General features: G+C 35.2%; 1 protein-coding gene and 1 long non-coding RNA gene across 3 annotated transcripts in view; one reads left to right on the top strand and one right to left on the bottom strand.

The window, feature by feature from the left end:
- LOC136026126 (protein cycle-like) overlaps positions 1-20,556 on the top strand; it is a 175,948-nt gene that overhangs the window by 123,394 nt on the left and 31,998 nt on the right. For both annotated transcript variants that reach the window (XM_065702429.1, XM_065702419.1), the window contains one exon: positions 2,137-2,293. In XM_065702429.1, coding sequence (XP_065558501.1) covers positions 2,137-2,293 — 157 coding nt within the window. The remainder of the gene's footprint in view (positions 1-2,136; positions 2,294-20,556) is intronic.
- LOC136026152 (uncharacterized) overlaps positions 12,764-20,556 on the bottom strand; it is a 91,084-nt gene continuing 83,291 nt past the window's right edge. Inside the window, exon 3 of the long non-coding RNA XR_010617219.1 lies at positions 12,764-12,967. This is a non-coding gene — a long non-coding RNA (uncharacterized LOC136026152). The remainder of the gene's footprint in view (positions 12,968-20,556) is intronic.

Genomic DNA, 20,556 nt, shown 5'->3' with positions numbered 1-20,556 from the left:
TCAGTTGTCTACTTACTAATAGAACTAGTATGCGTAGAGAGGTATTTAATTTTTCATTTAAAAGAAAGTTTTTGTATTTATGTTATTTTCATAATTTTGTCTTTCGAAAGAAATTCTGCAAAAACTAGCATTTTACCGAAAATTCAAAATCGACGTCATAAAGTATAATTAGGAGCAGAAATTAAGCACAGTGTGGAAAATAAAAGACTAGTCTATAAGGCTCCTGGTAGTCTATCACCAGAAAAAAAAATCACTAAATTTACGTGTACAATTTTCAATCTCCCTTTAAGAAAGATCAGTTGTTATATACTTAACCCTTTAAGTACAGAATTATGAAATTAATATGGAAAAAAAAAATATTTGAAGGATGTTTCTAGATGAAAAAAAAATCCCTGAATTAGAATATGGAGTCAGATTTTCGGTACCTGGTTCAGGGTTTGAGATCTGTCATGTCCTTTTAAAAGGATACCCGTCCATAGTGGAGTATCTTTTTCAAATGCCATGGGTTTTTGTATCAGACAAAATTAGTAACTACTACAAAAATAAAAAGAGTTCACTTCCTGTGGCAGGAGAGAAAACAGTTCGTCTTGGGAACAAGGTACTGTGCAATTCCAAAGTACTTGATACACAGGATTTGTATCTCCCTCTGAAAAATTCGGCAGAATTTTTGATCTTTTCTGGATTCAGGAAAATGGTTGTACCCATCATGTCGCAAGTCTGTAGGGGGGTAGGCTGTGTAGGTATTTTTCATGGAGGAGTATATTTGGCTTCTAAAGATAATGGTCTACCGGGACGCCTTTGGGGCGTGTCAGAGTATCTGACAGAGCATGCAATGGAGGTTTTGAACTTCAGTAGCGGCATTGGTTTGTCATTGGACTGCCAGCAGTGACAACAATGAATTAGCCAGGCATTGACTACTACACTATGAAGAACATAGTAGAATATGTACGTATACCACTTTCTTGTCTCCAGGTTTGAGTGATAGAGCACAATAAGTCCATGCTGTCTGTGTATTTGTTGCAATCTTTGATCACTGCGGGCCTTTTGATTTCCACGTATTTCTTCCAGAAGGAGTCCCAACGTCTACACGTATCCTTGGGCCCAACTGCAACGCAGTTTGACACAAGCGCGACCTCTTTTTTATCATACCAGCACACCAAGCAAACTTCTGTCGATTTTTCAACTCTCCAGTCGACGTGTTCCCGACGAAACTGCTTCAGTTCCTTTTGTTTCATCAGTTTGCATCTTGAAAGAAGGGTCTGATGAATAGTCCCAACGCTATCATATCCAATCTCCTTTAGATGAATAACAAGGTCTATGCTCGAAAAACAAATGTTGAAAATATCTTGTGGCCCGCTTTATGTTCCAGGGATCTCAAGAGCCTCATAGCAAAATCTCCACCAAGACCAAAGGGCCCAGCTTCCAGAGTTCCTTGGCCTTGGTATATTTTGATGTCATACGTGATCCCACTACTTCCAGCTCAAGTAAATACTTAGAGCCCCCACTTGTGTGGCTTGTTTGGGAGATGCTGCTGCATAACAGATCTTCCCCTGAATGGGATAATCTGTTCATCGATACTGAGTCTTTCTTCAGGCTCTTTCTGTCTTTCATGTATTTCTGGTGGGGGATTATATGCACACACAACTTGCTTATCTTCAATATATGGCTCGAAGTCCTTGTAATGCCACTTGTATTCGCCCCTGTTTTGTTTGTTTACCTTTTTTGGCAGAAGGTTGCTGACTTTCATTTGCCCTATCAGAGCTAGTAGAGGACCGAGGTTCTTCAAGATCATGGATCTCAAGAAAGTTATTGGGAGCAATTATATATTAGAATATAGCAATTAGAATATTACTGTTAGGGTTATATTTTTATTTTTTTAACGAACAACCAGAGTTGCATAACTATAGCCACAAATGCCGGCTCGTGATGTTTACAGATTTTTTTTTTTTAATTAGATCTACTGATGACATATTTGGAATTTTATTGGCTGTGTAATGAATTATTTGTGATTCATCAACGATAAATTGTTAGTCACATGGCTAGCATTGCCAGTTATCCCTAGCTATAACCTTACAATTAACAAAAAAATTAACGTTTGTGCAAAGCTAATATTGAACACTTTTTCCTACGTTTTAGATGCATCTTCCTACCCAACATGTGATTCAGTTTTTGTTGGAGTGATAAAACTCGTTCAGCGACAACTGCCTGAAAAACTCACGCTGCTTGATGCTCTTAGTGACATTTACATCACAAAGCACACTCCCGATGCCAAGATAATCAATTCGGATCATAGGTATGTTCATGGTGTGCCTTTGATCTTTCTTTTGAATGATACTAACGCAGGATAAAAACTTAAGAACATGTACGAATGGGCCGAGAATTTTACTTTACTTTATTTCTTTAAATTTAGATACAATATAAACATATTTTTCAACATCTAGGGAAGGGACGGTGAACTTTTTTCAATAACTAATGGGTCTGGGCCAATGAATGATTTAGTAATTGTTATCCCTACAAAATCTTTGTAATCTCAAACAAATTATGCTCAGGCGCATTATTTTGATCCTGGAGATACTTTATTGCTTCTAGCTCTGGTCTTTCTGGTCTTTTTTGAGGATTTTTTCTGGTGCACTGTTTTAAATTTTTGATAGGTCCAGTTTTACGAATGACTTCCTAATTGTTATAAATACAAAACCTTTGTAACTTTGAGAAAATTGTGCTCACATGCATTGTCATGCACCTGCAGCGGCTTTCTTGCTTCTAGCTCCGGTCTTTCCCTAGCTGCGCATTTTTTTTCTCGTTCCTGAAGAAAAAAAATCTGCATCTCCACATACTCTCAACATTGGATTGTATTGTCATGATGCCAGAAGTGATATCATGCTCGTTGAATTCCAGCTATTTTGTATTCACAAAATTGTTCTTTTTTTCTTCTTTTTTTTTTCCAATCTCAATGCCGTTCTTCTCGGCGGTGACGAATAAAAAAAATTAACCTTAGACGTTACCTAGCCTTTCTTTTATTTATTAATAGTCAAACTGGACTCATTTTATACTCCAAAAAACACACACATATATATATATATATATATATATATATATATATATATATATATATATATATATATATATATATATATATATATATATATATATATATATATACTAGCTGTTGGTGTGGCTAGTATTCCGCATTTTTCTAATGATTGCCCTTGAGCTTTGTTGATGGTGATTGCAAATGCTAATCGGATTGGGAATTACAATCTCTTGAATTGAAAAGGCAGAGCCGTTGGAATCATGGGAATGCGAGTAATAAGAATAGCCTCACCCTCAAATGGCCCTGTCAATATTTTTGCCTCTATTACGTTTTCATTGTTTTTTTACAGCCAGTCACGTGCCATTACAAAGCTTTGGTGGGTTGATATTTCGTAACAATATTATTGTTACGCCTATTTTTAGCTGTAGCATGTGTGGTGGAAACCCTGGGAGATCCAGGGAATTTAAAAATTCAGATGGATAATTAACCGCCTCATTTGGTTCCAGTATTATGTCGACTGTCTTGTAAAGGACTGCCTGGTCTCGAATCTTGGTCAAAACAATATTGTTGATTTCGTGGACGTCTTTATTCTTGGCTGCCAGAATCGCTCGTTCTTTTAGCCATTTATTATTTTTATAATTGGTTAGAATATTCGCAAATACTTTTTAAACCAATTCATTTTTGGACGTCACTAAATTACAGAATTCAGCAGGCAGTTGTATACGTCCTGAAATTGAGTCTACTGGAAGCTTTCCGTTTTCAATTGCCAGCAATTGATCTGAAAATTTCTGACCGGAGTCATCGTTTTGCAATCGGACACGCTTATTGTAGTTAATTTTAATGCCTCTTCGTGTGTCCATAAATTAGAATTTTTGAGGCGAGCATTCATTTCGTCTGCAGGGGTTGATCTAGGTATTATAGGTAATGTTTGCTTCAAATCTCCCGCAAGCAATATTAATGTGCTGCCAAAGGGTTTCGAATTCCCTCGCAAATCTCTCAATGATTGATCCAGAGCCTCGAGCGATTTTTTGTGTGCCATTGTGCACTCGTCCCAAAAAATAAGTTTGCATTGCTGCAATACTTCACCCATCCCAGATGATTCGGAAATATTGCACGTGGGAGCTTCTGTAGAATGGAAATTCGGAGGCAATTTCAAAGCGAAAGGAGCAGTTCTTCCACCAGGCAGCAACGTTGCGGCTATTCCGGTCGACGCAATTGCCAACGCTATGTCATTGTTTGATCGAATTGATACCAGAATCAATTTTATCACAAATGTTTTACCAGTACCTCCTGGTGCATCCAAAAAGAAGATTTCGCCAACGTTGTTATCGACACGATGCATTATCTAATCTTAAATGTCATTTTGCTCAGACGTTACCTTATTTTTTACATATGACAATAGATCACTAGTGCTGTAACTTTGTTCACGATCCATTTCTACAAGTGCTGAAACAGCGGGGTTACAATTATTTTAAGGCATTCCTAAACCCTGAAGAGGTTTGTTTGCCATACATACGCACAAATCTTCAATAATAACTAAAGTGCAGTTATAAATTTCTGATGTAAAATCAAAAGTCATTTCTGACGTCTCTAACCGTTTTCAATGGAGTATATCCTCGGCCAGCTTTGATTTTTTATTTTTCCCATAGCTCTGTAGGAGCTGAAGGAGAGCAAGTTGTTAGCATGATTCCAAACAATGCACGAATTTGACTTTGAGTTGACGTTTCGCATGCGTCATTGATGCAGTTATCCCAGTGTTGGTCATTCTACAATAAATTCAGAGCTTTGCATGCACTACGGTAAGTGTCATGTATAATACCGTTTACAGTTCTCAAATACTCAAAGGACGTCGGACCGGGTACATTTACAAAAAGCAGGCGGAGAAAGAATCATTCAGGTTGATTGGGGTGAACGGTGTAGAGTCTTCCTATCGTGGTATCTTTGAAGATGGTAGGTTGGCCGTCGACTGACTTACCCTGTTTTCGACGTTCAAATACTTTAGTTTTAGTAATCCACGTGTAAAACGAAGGTACTTCAGTATGCAGCTGTTCTTTTGCAAAAGAATCATTTTGACATAACGAAAAGAAAGCAGTTAACATTGTATCCAGTGGATTTAGGGCTCTTTGTCGCACGTTGGATTCTGAAAAATTTACACGTTGTCCATTCTGTAAATATACTGCTAAGTGAAAAACAGCTGGACTTCGTTCATGTATTGGAAATGAGAGAATTCACCAAACAGCTTCATTACTCCTAATTTATCTTCCAGCCTGTTATTTTACGATTTCATTGATATCACTGATTCGGGACTGCAAGCCAAAAACTGCCATGTCACTACCTATGGTGACATATTTACATATGTATTTGATTGCCTTTAAAGAGTTACAGTATTCAACGTTTATGTGTGTATTAAATGTTTTTGACAATAAAGGTGAATATAGAACAGCCCACTGATTATCTACTTCGATGGTGGTACCGTTGTGCTTCTTTATTATTGCTGTTTTACCGCCATCTTCAGTAGATTTTCTTCTATATTGTGGGTAACCATCATTGCCAGTAATTGTGCTGAACACAAAAAGTCGAGGATATTGCTTCGTGCTCCTTACTTTGGCCATGCATGATGATTTTGCATTCAGTGCACCGCAAGGTTCATGTATCATATTTTTTACAACAATATCTTATAACCCCTTATCGACATTTTCATCAGGTATTTCAGCGGAAATCACATCGTCAATTTCATTAGAAGTAATTTAATCATTTATCCAGATTAAAATATGTGCTTGTGGCAATCCTCGTTTTTGCCATTCCACTGAGTACATTCAGCATCCTACTGACCCAAACACTTTAAGTTTTACTATGTAATTTATCAGTGATTTGAACTTTTGCTGGAAGTTACGGGCCGTAGTGTCATGTCTATGAACCGCTGATTTTCCTTGAAGTGAAAGCTGCCATATCTCGTCCCAAGATTGATTACATGTAAATGTAAAAAAGAAATCTGGATGACCATAGAGACGAACATACGCAATAGCATCTTAAGCATATTCATGCATATGATGGGGACTGCCAGCATGTAATGAAGGTAAAATCGTTAATCTTTCAACGTTTGTGATATTACCGTCATTCACAGCTGCATCTCACAAATAAATGTATTGTTCAGAGTGGAGCTTGGTCTGATTCAGAGTGATAAATAGCAAACGTTCTAATTCAACTTTTGCATACATTTAAACGATGTATTGGTGAAACAATTGACGGCATTTTAAATATAATTGTCTTCATCCTGCCGAATCATTAGTCTATGGGAATAATAATGCATTGCGATGCATTTCTTATCGGTTTGTTTGTTAGTGGATGGATCTTGCAATTTATTACTAAAGTGGTAGCCCTCGGTTCCATCCCAAAAAATGATAGGATATTGTAGAGCGTCATAGCATCGATGAGTTTCAGCAATTCCTACCAACTGAGTGTTTCGCTTATGAAGAATATTATCTCTAGGTAAAAACTGATCACCGACCATTACGATTTCCACTTCGTCGATAGTTGGAGTATTGTATCTACGCATATGTTGGCCAGTATGCGTTTAGTCAGCGGAAATAACAATTTTATGTGTATCAGTAGGCATCAAATCGATGGCTATTTTGAACAGACGCACTAAATTATTATTTCATGGAAAAGATGTTGCAATTGAGAAACGATAGTCCTTTCAACATCGGGAGAAATTTCGCAACGTGCATTCAATTCAGAATTTCTATCCTGATGAAGTACAGTTGTAAAAATTTATGATTATATCCTGAGAATGGTAGAAGGGACCCTGCTCTATGATAAATTTGCCCTTTAACCTTGAAAGTAGGCATAAATTGATCTTGATTTTCGATTTGGGCGTCAAACGACGTTATTTGGAAAAATAAGTTATATTTTCTGATGTTTAACAAAAAACGCTTAGATTCTGACATAGTTCCAGTAAGCAAAGTCTTCAATGCCTCTGTTGGTGCAGCCAGTTGAAAAAGTTTAACTTTTCCTGAGGCGCAACACATTCCCATCGTTTAACCATTAAATTTCAAGGCCTTACAATAGGGAAAAATTTCAGACATAGTCCCCATTTGAAAACATTTTCTTAAGCTATAATCATCGGCTGGACTGTACCTGAATGCCAGGCCTCTTGTGACTCCTTGCCACGCTTCCTTTTGGTGATTTCTCTTTGAGACGCAAGTCTGTTTGCACGGTGGTGTTGTGATTCCTCGGCACGCTTTCTTTTCATACTTTCTCTATTAGCCGCAAGTCTTTTGGAATAGACTCTTTGAGCAGCTTCCTCGGCTGTTGCCATTGTAGGTTCTTCTGTCATTTTAAATCTACATTAAAAATTTCTCTTTGAAAGGCCTTCGTATATACTTATAATGACGTCATATACAAAGCCTTTGACGTCATAACAAACATGACGTGAGTCGACAAAACAACTTCATGACGGCATAATGCTCAATCCTTATAATGACGTCAGTCGACAAACATTCATAACGTCAGTCAACACAAAACTCACAAACAACTTATTTATATATATATATATATATATATATATATATATATATATATATATATATATATATATATATATATATATATATATATATATATATATATATATATGTGTGATCTTTGGCTAAATGATCTTTCGAAAATGTATCGCACCTAGAACCGCTTCTTTTCTAACCACAGAAAACATTTTCATAGAAAGCTTCACCTGCTTTTTTCTGCTGAAAACAAAATGGCGAATGCTTCTTTCCGCCTTCCGGTGAAAACTGGTGCCAGACTTAAATAGAAGTGGTGCTTGTTAACCGGTGCACCGGTGAAAACCGGTGCATGTGTGCTAATACAACCTAATCGTTCAAAAATTGAAACAAGATGTATTCTATGATGAGCTGCCAAATAAAATTTCCAATTTTTGCACATTCTCTTCCAGACCAGTAGTTTCTAGATTATTTAGCAACTGGCTCTATGTTTTATATATATTTTAATATGGAAATGCCCCTCATGTCAGCCTAGGACTCATAAAATTCAAAAATGTCAGCCAAACTTCCATGTAAAAATGGTCCATCGTCTACAAGAATAATTAATTTTACGAAATATCTCAGGAATTATAGATAAAAGCTAGATTTACCTTTCTCCATGGTTGAATAGGGTTTAATATAAATTTCAAACAAATAATGCAGGTTAGGACCTGCTTAATGCACTGCCAATTCAAGCTTTAGTTTTTCACTTAGGCAACCATCATTTTTTACGCAGAAATAAAACCTTGCCTTTCTAGAAATGATCGAGTAGCATTTCCTTTTCTACTACTCGTACAACTAATACGCTACTACTCAAAATGTCGGGGACATGTTGGAAACGATTAAATTATTGGAAAACAATACACACACGGTGCAAAAATTGATCTAAGTTCAATCTGGGGACTGCTTGGTGAGCGTCACAGGTGAGGCCAAGTTACACAATTTTCGACCAGGTAGTGAATTTCAATATCTATGACTGTAGAACTAAAGGAGAAAAAAGACCTCTTTAATAGCCATTGATATCCCGGCAAATCGCCAGCTTTTTAGCAGATGGGCGTACAGGACAGACCTTATTTGCCCAAAAATTATGTATAGACTTCTTATCTGTATAGGTGGAGAAGAAGAGTGGGAACTGGTCACTCCAGCGCCCACAAATCACCTCCCCTCCCCAACCACTGAATTTTAGAAGAAATCCATAGATGCTACAAATCTTTTTGAACAGGAATGAAGCAAATATTTTTAACCTGCATAACTGAGGCACAAGCTGCTCTTACAGTTTCTTGGCATCAAACCCATCACGAAATGTTCAGTACTTTACATTTCTAAATATTTTAAACAATTAAAACTCATTTTAAACACTTTCTCTCAGGTTTTTCACCTTCCATTCTTTCAAGTGGCAGCCTATTGGCTTTGACGAGCCTTCAGATGCTCCTCGTCAATACAAAGTCCAACACGAACGGTGTAAGACTGGCGGTGACCTTGTTTAATTGCTCTTTTCTCTTACCTTTGCAAAAATTAGCATCTCCTTTCGTCTCTTTCCTTGCTTGAGTCTCTGTCTGAACCGTAAGTTCATCTTCTTTTGAATACCTATTAAGCAGAAGCTTGTCTCCTTTGCTCTGTTGAAAATGGAAAAATTCTACCCTTTTCCAAGCTCAATATTATACAAAGTGCTGGTATAGTCTGTAGAAAAAATGTGGAAATACATGATAGGAGGTGATGGAAGTTATATTTATTTTCATAAAGCGTCATTTCTCCCGGCAATTTGATCTCTATCATTATTATCTAGTTGAAGAAGCCTTCTAAAAAGATGTATCTAATCGGAGTTGTCTTTCGAAAACCCGCTGGGTACTCTTTTAAAATTACCAATTCTCTCCCTGCTTCGAAAATTCCCAAGGGTGAGTAGACATTGAATCCAAGTTTTCTGCACGTGATCCCATCCTGAAAACTAAATTTGAACCACAGAAAAAATATTGAACAGATGCAAAACATTTTTAAGACACACCAGTTGCACACCTTCCTTTATGACTCCGCTTTTGCACACGAGGAATGAACATCATTTAGTGCATTTTGATGGGATTATTAGATTCCTATTGCTCTGACGTATTGGTAATTTCCCTTTCCACGCGCTGTAATGTGTCCTATCTCTGAATCAAAATTTTACTACTGTTTAATATTTGTATTGTGATTTGAACTCAAAATTGAGTATTGCCTTGATTGTCCAGACCGAGGAATTTCATTTTATCCTTTTCTTCTGTTGCTGTTAATCACTTAAAACCTTAGAAGTCTCTTGGTATTGCTTAAAATCAGTGTTCTACATGTAAAAGTTTGGCTTTTGCTTTGACAAAACGTCTGACCCTTCACATACAGCTGGCTCTTAGGGAGTACAAATGACCTTCTGATCTTTAACGGGCTTAGGGTTGTTGACCCTACTCATTTTTTATAGAAAATGCACAGTAAATTGAAGCCCTATAGATCTTTTCTATGACAGTGCCATTATTCTCGCCATTATTTTTCAGTAAATCGACTTTTGACTTTTCTTTGTTCATTGATCCTTTGTTTTTTATAGATAAAATACTGTAAGGACTATACAGCTATAGTTAGAAAGCCAAATAAACCGCACAATTTCTTAAAAGATGGAACTTAATTTGTTTTATTCTCAGCTTTCTTTTATCATAGAGCAAAAATGTTTCTCTCTTCTGATTTAATCACGGTGATGACTCAGAAAGCAAGTTTGTTGAAATGTTTTATTTTTAAACAGCCTATGATAAATAACTGCAGGTCGAGGGTCATACCATGCCAATAATTAACAAAAACAATATGTATTCAAAAAACAGGCTTTATGAGGTGACCGGAATCATGTGATGTACATTGATGTTGGTCATCGGAAGTTTGTAGTATATTTAAGTTTGTATGATTTTAGAAAAAGAAAGAATACATAACCACAGGGGATCGGGCTGGATCAATAAAGTGGGGGAACTCCAGCAAAAAGTCGAGATCTCTCAGTTGTGACTTTCGTCAAAGGTCCCTCTTCTTTTGTAAAATTTTTAAATCGGCCAGAAAAACTATATTTGACACTTCCACCCCCATCCCTGTGAAAACAGTGTAAATGTTGACGTTTCTAATGAGCTATTCTCACTTTCGGCATTTTGTTATGCTAAAGTTAAATTTTGGCGAAAAAAGTAGGGGGGCTAGGGTGCCATTCCTATTTAAGATAGCCTTGAATCCAACAGTTCGTATTAACAAAGTTTGAGTAAGGAGTGACTCGGCCTAATACTAACCATAACTTTAAAAACATAATTTTAATATCAATCCATAAATCAAAAGAATCAGCTTATTATGCTTCTTCCAAATATATAATATTAATTTTTAACTTCAAAAGTTTTATATCTAGCATTAGCTTGTTTAGTTTTACCTTTCGAAAGTTACGAGCCAGAGAAATTTTCCTTATTTTTGAAATTGGGAGGAAACACCCCCTAAAATTCAAGAAATCCTAGTGAAAATTACAACATCAAATTCAGCCTGCTAGCATATACAACTGTAGAGGTTTCAAGCTCCTATCTACAAAAACGTAGAATTCTACTATTTTTGCCGGAAGAAAGATCACGTATGTTTGTTTATTTGTTGATGTTTGTTTTTCAGTGACTGTATCGAAATAATAGTTCTAGAATATCGGGAGAGGGTTCATAAAAACGGATATCGGAAGTTCTAGTGTCCCTTTTAAGTGACCAAAAAGATTGGAGGGCAACTACATCCTCTACCACGCTCCTTTTTTCTCCAAAATCATCCGATCAGAATTTCAGCTGAAACAAATTTTGAGGTAGCCCTTTTGTTTGGTATAGTTAAAAGATTCAATAAGTATGTCTTTATGAATAAAATGACTCTTCACAGCCAGTGGGGAGAACAATTGTCCACAAGAAATTTTAAGAGGGACATTTTCAGGGAATCTGAAACTCTGGGGGGAATTTGCACTTTATATGGGTGAAAATTTCCACGGACGAGTTTCTCATTAGGGGGGGGGGATATTTTATGGAGGGTCGGCTAGATTTACCGGCATTATTTGAAAAACAATAAGAAATTAAATATTTTTTTAACTGAAAGTAAGGAACAACATTAAAACTCAAAATATTCAGGATCTAATCGCATATAAAGGGTTATATATATTAGTAAAAAAAGCCTCCTCAATTCCTTACTCTTAAAGCTAAAGTTTGATTATTTGTTCCACTTATTTAAAAATGGCAACTGAAACAGGAATAAAATAGATTATGATTAGAATAGGAAGGTTTTTTCACAGTGCTGAAAGCTTTACAGTTCATGGTAACGACCTGTAAGTATAAGGAGTGACGCGGTTCCATAGTAACCGGAACTCTGAGAAACTGAAATTTTAAACCAATAGATATATAAAGGAAATTGTCTTATTATGCTGGTTCCAAATATATAAGTTTGATTAGGGTAAGTGCTACTCTTCAAAGGCTACGAGTTTAAAAATCTGATCTGATTTTAGAAATAGGGGAACCACCCCCTAAAGGTCATGAATCTTAATGAAAATCATTCTATCCGGCTCAGTATATGGGAGAACCCTACTGTAGCAGTTTCAAGCTCCTATCTACAAAAAATGTGAAATTTTGTATTTTTGGCCTGAAGAAGGATCATGGATGCGTGTTAATTATTTTTTTCTTCTCTGAAAGGTTTGACACTTTGCCCCAATTTTTTAAGAACGGCTCCTGAAACATGAGGGCTATTTAATTAGAATGGGACGCTTTTTTAAGAGTACTAATAGACTTAGCGTAGTCGGGTGATCGTATCGATCCAATGGTCCTGCACTGTATTTTTTTTTTTTTTTTTGTGATTCAACAAAAATTGTTTGTAAGGTTTGTCAACAACAAAATTGTAATTTCAACACCTAAAAATCGGTGAATTGAATATTAAATATCTTATTGGGATTCCCTGGTCATTATGGAATTTCCAATTTGTTGAGAAACAAAAATCTTGGAATCCCATACCCGAATTGAATTTTTGATTTGTTGAAAAAATAAAATGTTGGATTTTAAGATCCTTATTAGATTTGCATCTTGTTTGTTGGATTTCCCGGTCTTTTATTGGATTTCCATCACTAGCTTTGCTCAATTTCCTAGATGTACAGTCTATCTTCTAGTTCTCATAACTCAGTTTCTCCTTCTTCTTCGTGAAACATCAATAATTATCAAAAAGAAACTCATTTATTTTACGAGAACAAAAATTACAACAAAAAATTTCTCCCAGATAATGTGACATCTAATGTGATAATCTTAACAGTCGCATTTTGTTATCGTTGAAATAATGAGCTCGGTAGCGTAGTAGCAGTTCTACAAAAGAAACTTGAATATGAAATATCTTTCAATTAGGAAAACAGTGACACACGGACCTGAAATGAAAATGAAATCAAATCGAGGCACAAATAAAAGAAAAATTTCCCTCCCATCCATTTTTCTACCCGTAGAGCTGAAAGAATGCAACAATAATGCCGATAAATTTTGTCTTTTCTGACAACCTTTGACTTACTCATCAGATCTGATTAAAACAAAGATTCAAGTCATGCTTAGAACGAACTGGAATCACTACGCACAAGAGTTAAGCTACTGTCAATAAAATGAAAAATAAATCTCTGAAAAATTGAGATGACTGGAAAAACTAATGAAGACTGAGGGTTTCAGTAACTCAAAATTTAATTTTGCCGGATTTTTGGATTTTGATATTTTATTTTAATGGATTGATGCTTCTTGACTATGAACATTCTTGTTTTAGTCCTCTCATGTTTTGTTACAGTTGGTCATGGGCTCAGAGTCACGCATTTTCGAGCTGGAACAATTTTCTTCCGCATGTTCGAGCTGAAAGCCATCCCACTGCACCACCAGAGGACTGTTATTCAATAATATAAGAATAAGAAAAAAGTTTTTGGAATATATTTGGTTTCAGGCATGCGCAAAAGACATAATAATATTTTGAAGTTTTGTGGGTGTTTTCAGTTCTCACCTTTTTTGCTCAAGAATTATTTTTTTTTTGGATTCTCATTTCAATTCTTATGTTGTATTAGGTAATCTAACGTTGATTGTGTTAAGTAAATTTGTATGAAATATGAAATAAATTTGATTGTATTAAATAAATTTGAATGAAGTTGACTCAATTTGAAATCGATATTCATAACGGTTTCTGAGCGTTGCTTTTGATTAAAAGACGAATTTTTAGATAACATTCTCATAAGAACCGTCACTGGAGAATCTTCCAAAATAATACATGAATGAAAATTGTATAAAGGAATAAATACATAACCATTCAACTTTCTTTATTGGTAACTTATTAAAATCTTATATCTATGGCTGTAACGAGCACATTTATGGCGAGTTTTGGAGAAAATGTCTTTTCTACACATTGGAAATCCTCCAGTTGATTATTCTCATTTAACATTCCCGGACAGTTTCAACTTAATACCCTTAACCTCCCTTGAAATGTTTCACAAAAACAGATGCAGTTTTAAGGGGACAGACAGGGAACTTGCCAGGGCGGAGAAATTCTGGGGTGCCAAATTTCAAACAAACAGCCTAACGGTCATAATCATGACCATTTCAAAATTTTATCTTTATAAAAATAAAGCAATGGGCACAGTCAAAAAATGAAAAGAATTAATAAATTAATAAAATAAATTTAAAAAATTGAGCATAAAATTTATTCTTTGACCTAGTTCAACATATTTTCAACATTCCTTGAAAGCTTCAATTAAGAACCCTTACCTGTTTTCGGAGAGTTTCTACTTAAAACCCTTAACTATCCCTGAGGTTTTGCAGACACTCCGTTTTTACAAATGGATGCAAACAGTCCATTGCGATCTAATCCGTTATTTTTTGCCTTCAATGAGAGTTTTAAATTAACAAACTTAGTAATTCAAGAGAACCATCAGGAATACTAGGAATATTTACCAGGAATACGAAGCATAAAACTTGCCGAGTTTAGTTTCATTTTGTATGCAAAGACAGTTACTCGCTACTGCTAGTAGCATCTCGCCACAGCATCAAGTCACCTGAGACCAACACAGCTGTGCACACTCCTCCTCCATCCCAAACTATTCAAAGCCTCCCTCTTTACACCCTCTTCAGGAAGTTCCCATTGTCTTTAAGTCTTTCTTTATGACATCATCCCAACCCAGACCAGGACTCCCTGCTTTCTGTTTAGCCCTAGATGGTTGGCCGAAAAGCACAATCTTTGGCAATCTGTCATTCTTCATCCGCAGATCTTGCTCTGGCCATCTCAGCCCTAGAAAGCTGGATTGAACCACAAGTTTCCTGAAGTTAACTGTTTGAAAAACTGTTAGTCAGCCAGGTACCCAGAATAATCTGTAGGCAATTTCTCTCGAAAACATCTAGTAAATCTTCATCCGCTTTTTTTGAAGCCCTTGCTTCAGAGCCATATTTGACCACTGTCATCACTGTACCTTCCAATATTCTAGTCTTGGCTTGCAGACTTATCTTCTTATTCTTCCAAACTTTTATTTAACTGCGAAGAATATCCTGAGCCTTGGCTATCCTACTTTTAACATCTTCACTGCTCCCACCGTCATCACTAATAATACTATCAAGGTAAGTGAAGCTGCCCACTTGATTAATATTTTCATTACCCATCGTCACCTTTCGATCTTCACTTACTCCTAGCCTTAAGGACTTAGTCTTCTTAAAATTAATTTTTAAACCTACTCTAGCACCCTGAACTGGCAAAATTTCTAAAAGTTCATTCATTTTGCTCACACTTTCAGCTAGAATGCTTAAATCATCAGCTTAATCTGAGTCCAGAAGAGGTCTTCTTCCTCATTGAATTCTGTGGTCCTTTCCGGTGTTCCTTAAGACAAAGTTCATCAAAATGATCCATATACAGGGGAATAGAACACGACCATGCTTAACTCCTGATTTAATACAAAATCAGCTGCTAACCCTATTTTAACCGCAACAGTACCATCCTTGTACATAGCACTAATCACTTTAAAATATTTGTCTGGTATACCATATAAGGATAAGACCTTTTCTAAATCTCTTCTTTCAACAGAGTCAAAGGCTTGCTCATAATCTATAAAATTGAGGACCAAAGGTATTTGAAAACTAAGGTACTTCTCAATTATTAACCTCAGAGTGTAAATTGGGTTGAAATGTCCTCTGCCCTTTCTAAAACCGCACTGTTCAAAACTTTCTCTACAGGATCTCTCAGTCTAAAAAGTATCATATTACTAAGTAATTTGCTACCTACAGAGCCCAGACTAATGCCTCAATAATTATGACCTTCACTCCTATCACATTTCCTGTTCGGTCGTTTAATTAAAGTTTTCCTAAAATTGTTAGGTACATCCCCTTTTTCAAAAATCGTATTCACTATCTTCAGTAAATTATTTCCAATTACATTAAAGCTTAAATTTTATCCCTATTCTTTAATAATGACCATTGAATCACAAAGACTGTGGAATAAATAGTTGAAAATACTAAAAATACTTTAGCGAAAGAGCGAGGTGCTTAGGGGGAGACGAATCCGTCACAAGCGAAATAATTTCTGTTCGTTTTCTAGATTCAATACTGCTCCTAACTTTCAGTTGAAAAAAAATTTCATATTTGGTTTTTTCATTGCTTTTGTTTTAAATAACGCTAGAAAATCCTGCACCCCTTCAAGGAAATTCTCTTCCCCTATGACAAATTCCTCCATGGAAAGATCCTCCCACGTCACCTCCTGGCCTCCACTCCCCCCCCCCCGAAAGCAAAACATCCTCTTGAAAGCGTCGGTATACTGTCCAATAACCATTACTATATGTAAACACTGGTCAAAGTTTATAACTTGCAGCCCCTATCCCAGGGACTGTGAGGGAGTAAGTTGTCCCGAAAGACACAGTTATTAGGTTTTTTTTACCATGCTGAAGAAAATGGCTATCTCAAAATTGCTGGTCCGTTGACTTTAGAATAAAAATGTGCGTGAGAGGGAACCTAGGTGCTCTCCAATGCTTATGGTTACTTGAAAAAGGCAAAAGAACCTTTAACTTTCGTTAGAATGAGCCCTCTCGTGATACTCTAGGACCACTGGGTCGATATGATCACTCCTTGGGAAAAATCAAAAATAAATAAACATGCACCCGTGATGGATTTTCTGGCAAAAAATAAGAAAATCCACATTTTTTTTTTTAGATAAGAGATTGAAACTTCTACAGTAGGGTTTTCAGATACGCTGAATACGCGTTAGAATGAGCCCTCTCGTGATACTCTAGGACCACTGGGTCGATATGATCACTCCTGGGGAAAAATAAAAAATAAAAAAAAACGCACCCGTGATGGATTATCTGGCAAAAAATAAGAAAATCCACATTTTTTTTTTTTTTTAGATAAGAGCTTGAAACTTCTACAGTAGGGTTTTCAGATACGCTGAATACGATGATGTTATTTTCGTTAGTGATATTCAAGCAAAGGTTTTAATGCATATATGCATATATATATATATATATATATATATATATATATATATATACTAGCTGTTGGGGTGGCGCTTCGCGCCACCCCAACACCTAGTTGGTGGGGGCGCTTCGCGCCCCCCCCAAGCCCCCCCGCGCGCGTAAGTCGTTACGCGCCATAATAGTTACGCGCCATTGTAGTTGTGTCCCTATGTCCCACCTGTGAATATAGATATATATATATATATATGGTTTTAACTACGTAAAACTTGCGAATATACAACATTCTTTGCTGTCCCATTGTCTTTGCATATAAATAGATTGTCAGGTTATCCCCCTGTTTCCCCCGGTGTCCCCGTTGTAGTTGTGTCCCTGTGTCCCGGTCGTCATTTATATTCCCTGTGTCCCGGGTCCCGGTCATCATTTGTATCCCGGTGTCCCGGTCTGTATATACATTCGTTTTTTAGTTTTGTTTTTCTCCTTTATTTTTTTCCTTTTTTTTTCTTTTTTAGCTTATTTAGATTTTTAGATTTTTTAGTTTTTTTATTAGTTTTTAGTTTTTATTTCTTTTTAGTTTTTTTGTCCCGGTCGTCATTTATATCCCCCTGTTTCCCCCGGTGTCCCCGTTGTAGTTGTGTCCCTGTGTCCCGGTCGTTATTTATATTCCCTGTGTCCCGGTCGTCATTTGTATCCCGGTGTACCGGTCTGTATATACATTCGTTTTTTAGTTTTGTTTTTCTCCTTTATTTTTTTCCTTTTTTTTTCTTTTTTAGTTTATTTAGATTTTTAGATTTTTTAGTTTTTTTATTAGTTTTTAGTTTTTTTTTCTTTTTAGTTTTTTTGTAGTTTTTACCTTCTTTTTAGTTTTGTTAATTTTTTTTTTTACTTGTGTCCTGGTCGTCATTTATACTCCCTGTGTCCCGGTGCTTTGTTGATTGCTAATCGAACATTCCTTTTGTCCTGGTCGCTTTCTCTTTGAGTGTCGTCATTTATTTTTTTCTTTTTTAGTTCTTTTAGTTTTTACCTTTTTTAGTTTTTTTTTAGTTTTTAGTTTTTTTAGTTTTTTACCTTTTTTTAGTTTTTTTAGTTTTTTAGCTTTTTTATTTTTTTTATTAGTTTTTAGTTTTTTTGTAGTTTTTGCCTTTTTTTTTAGTTTTTTGTCCTGGTCGCTTTCTCTTTGAGTGTCGTCATTTATTAGTTTTTTCCTTTTTTTTTTAGTTTTTTATTGGTTTTTACCTTTATTTTAGCTTATTTTTCAGTTTTTTCCTTTTTTTTAGTTTTTTTTTATTTTTTATTTTTTTTAGTTTTTTACCTTTTTTTAGTTTTTTTAGTTTTTTTAGTTTTTTAGCTTTTTTACTTTTTTTATTAGTTTTTAGTTTTTTTTTGTAGTTTTTGCCTTTTTTTAGTTTTTTCAGTTTTTTTTTTAGTTTTTTATTGGTTTTTACCTTTATAGTTTTTTTTAGTTTTTTAGCTTTTTTATTTTTTTTATTAGTTTTTAGTTTTTTTTGTAGTTTTTGCCTTTTTTTAGTTTTTTCAGTTTTGACGTCACCTAATCCAGTTTTTTCAGGTGACGTCACCTGACACATCCATCCACACATCCATCCACACATCCACAGACAGACAACTTATTTTTATATATATAGATATATATATATATATATATATATATATGCATTGAAAGCTTTGCTTGAAGGGGTGTTGCTTAGCGGGGAGGAGTATCATGATAATCAAAATCATTTCCGTTTGTCTTAAGTTTTTTCTCTCGAAAATGAAACTTTTTTTTTAAATCAAAACCTAATTTTTTAGATAAGAGCTTGAAACTTCTACAGTAGCGTTTCCAGATACGCTGAATACGATGATTTTATTTTCGTTAGTGATATTCAAGCAAAGGTTTCAATGCATATATGCATATATATATATATATATATATATATATATATATATATATATATATATATATATATATATATATATATATATATATATATATATATATATATATATATATATATATATATGCATTGAAAGCTTTGCTTGAAGGGGGTTGCTTAGCGGGGAGGAGTATCATGATAATCAGAATCATTTTCGTTTGTCTTAAGTTTTTTCTCTCGAAAATGAAACTTTTTTTTTTTTAATCAAAACCTATAGACATTCGTCAGGTGAATTCCGTACACGTCCACATTTTTTTTTATAATTTGCTTTAAATTGCTGTTTGAACTTTAAAAAGAAACTTTGACCTTCGAATGTTTTTCTGTGAACATGTTTCTTGTAATTGATGTGGGGTTGCAGAGACAGTTCAAGCTGAATAAGAATTCCAAATGTCTGGAATTGTTCCTGCCGACAACAAATATGTTTTAAAATTTGTATTTTATGTAAGTGATTGTGTATTTTTTATCTTTTTTGTCAAAATATCTGACAGTGCCAAGCAAATCGTGGACAGGGCTGCCAAATCTTTTTGAAAGAATGTGTCATAATTTTTCCGAAAATGTGCTTTTTGTGTCATCTCAGATTCCATAATGCGTCACAAAATGTGTCATATGTTTTAGCTACAAGTGGTATCATATTTAATTGTCACATCTTCATTTAGAGTTTTGAATATATAATCTTTTCCAAATCAGCTCAAAAAGGAGTAAACTTAACCTTATCCTATTATCTTGGAATCATGACCTCTTTATGAGGTCATGAAAGAAATAGAAACATTCGATTAAATTAACGTTACACACTATGAATCTGTGTCTGGGCGGCCAATGAGGCTAGCTTACATTTATACATTACAGTGTTAGGGACAATCAATTCTGACAGTAAATTGAAAATAGTAATTGAACGTCGCAATCGTAATCGGCTCTAGCTTCAATCTAGTATTTTTGTCATATTTGTTGGTGCCTTTTTAAGCCAGATGGATTATTTTGAAGGAAAGACATCTCTGGAAATTTGTAATCTTTTCCGAAGTTGGATACCCCTCCTGTACTTTGGGAAACTGTATGCTGTTTACTTTTTGCTATTAAGTACGTACTTAATCAAGAAGCCAATTAAATTCAGATATTCAGCGTGCATTTTGATTTGAAATTTCCGCCTAAGGCTGTTTTCTTCGCGTGGTTTCAATTTTAAATATAGTGATGCGGTCTGTCCTCTATTCCGCACTGTTTGTGTACTACTGCCAACGTTAGATAGCGCTATTCCCTTCCATTAATTTGTAGCTTTTCTGGAGGTAGAAAATTTAAATTTTACTTTTCTTTTCTTACCATTTAGAAAACAAGACTTAGATGACAAAAATATGTCATGTTTTTTAAACGTGTCATTTCTGTTGAATGTGTCATTTTTTTTATTGAAAAATGTGTCATTTTCGTCGATTGTGTCATCATTTCATGAATGTGTCATTGTGTCACGAAACATCAAATTGTGTTATTTTGACACAAAATATGTCAATTTGGCAGCCCAGATCGTGGATGTTTGACATAAGGTTGACATTTCACGTAGCTTAGTTACCCTGTATTGTTCCTTCCTTAGACTTGTATTTAAAGAAAAAAATAGATGAATTTGATGGG

This window comes from Artemia franciscana, chromosome 1, assembly GCF_032884065.1.
Source record: "Artemia franciscana chromosome 1, ASM3288406v1, whole genome shotgun sequence".
NCBI classification, from domain to species: domain Eukaryota; kingdom Metazoa; phylum Arthropoda; class Branchiopoda; order Anostraca; family Artemiidae; genus Artemia; species Artemia franciscana.
This window is presented reverse-complemented; position numbering and strand designations above follow the sequence as displayed.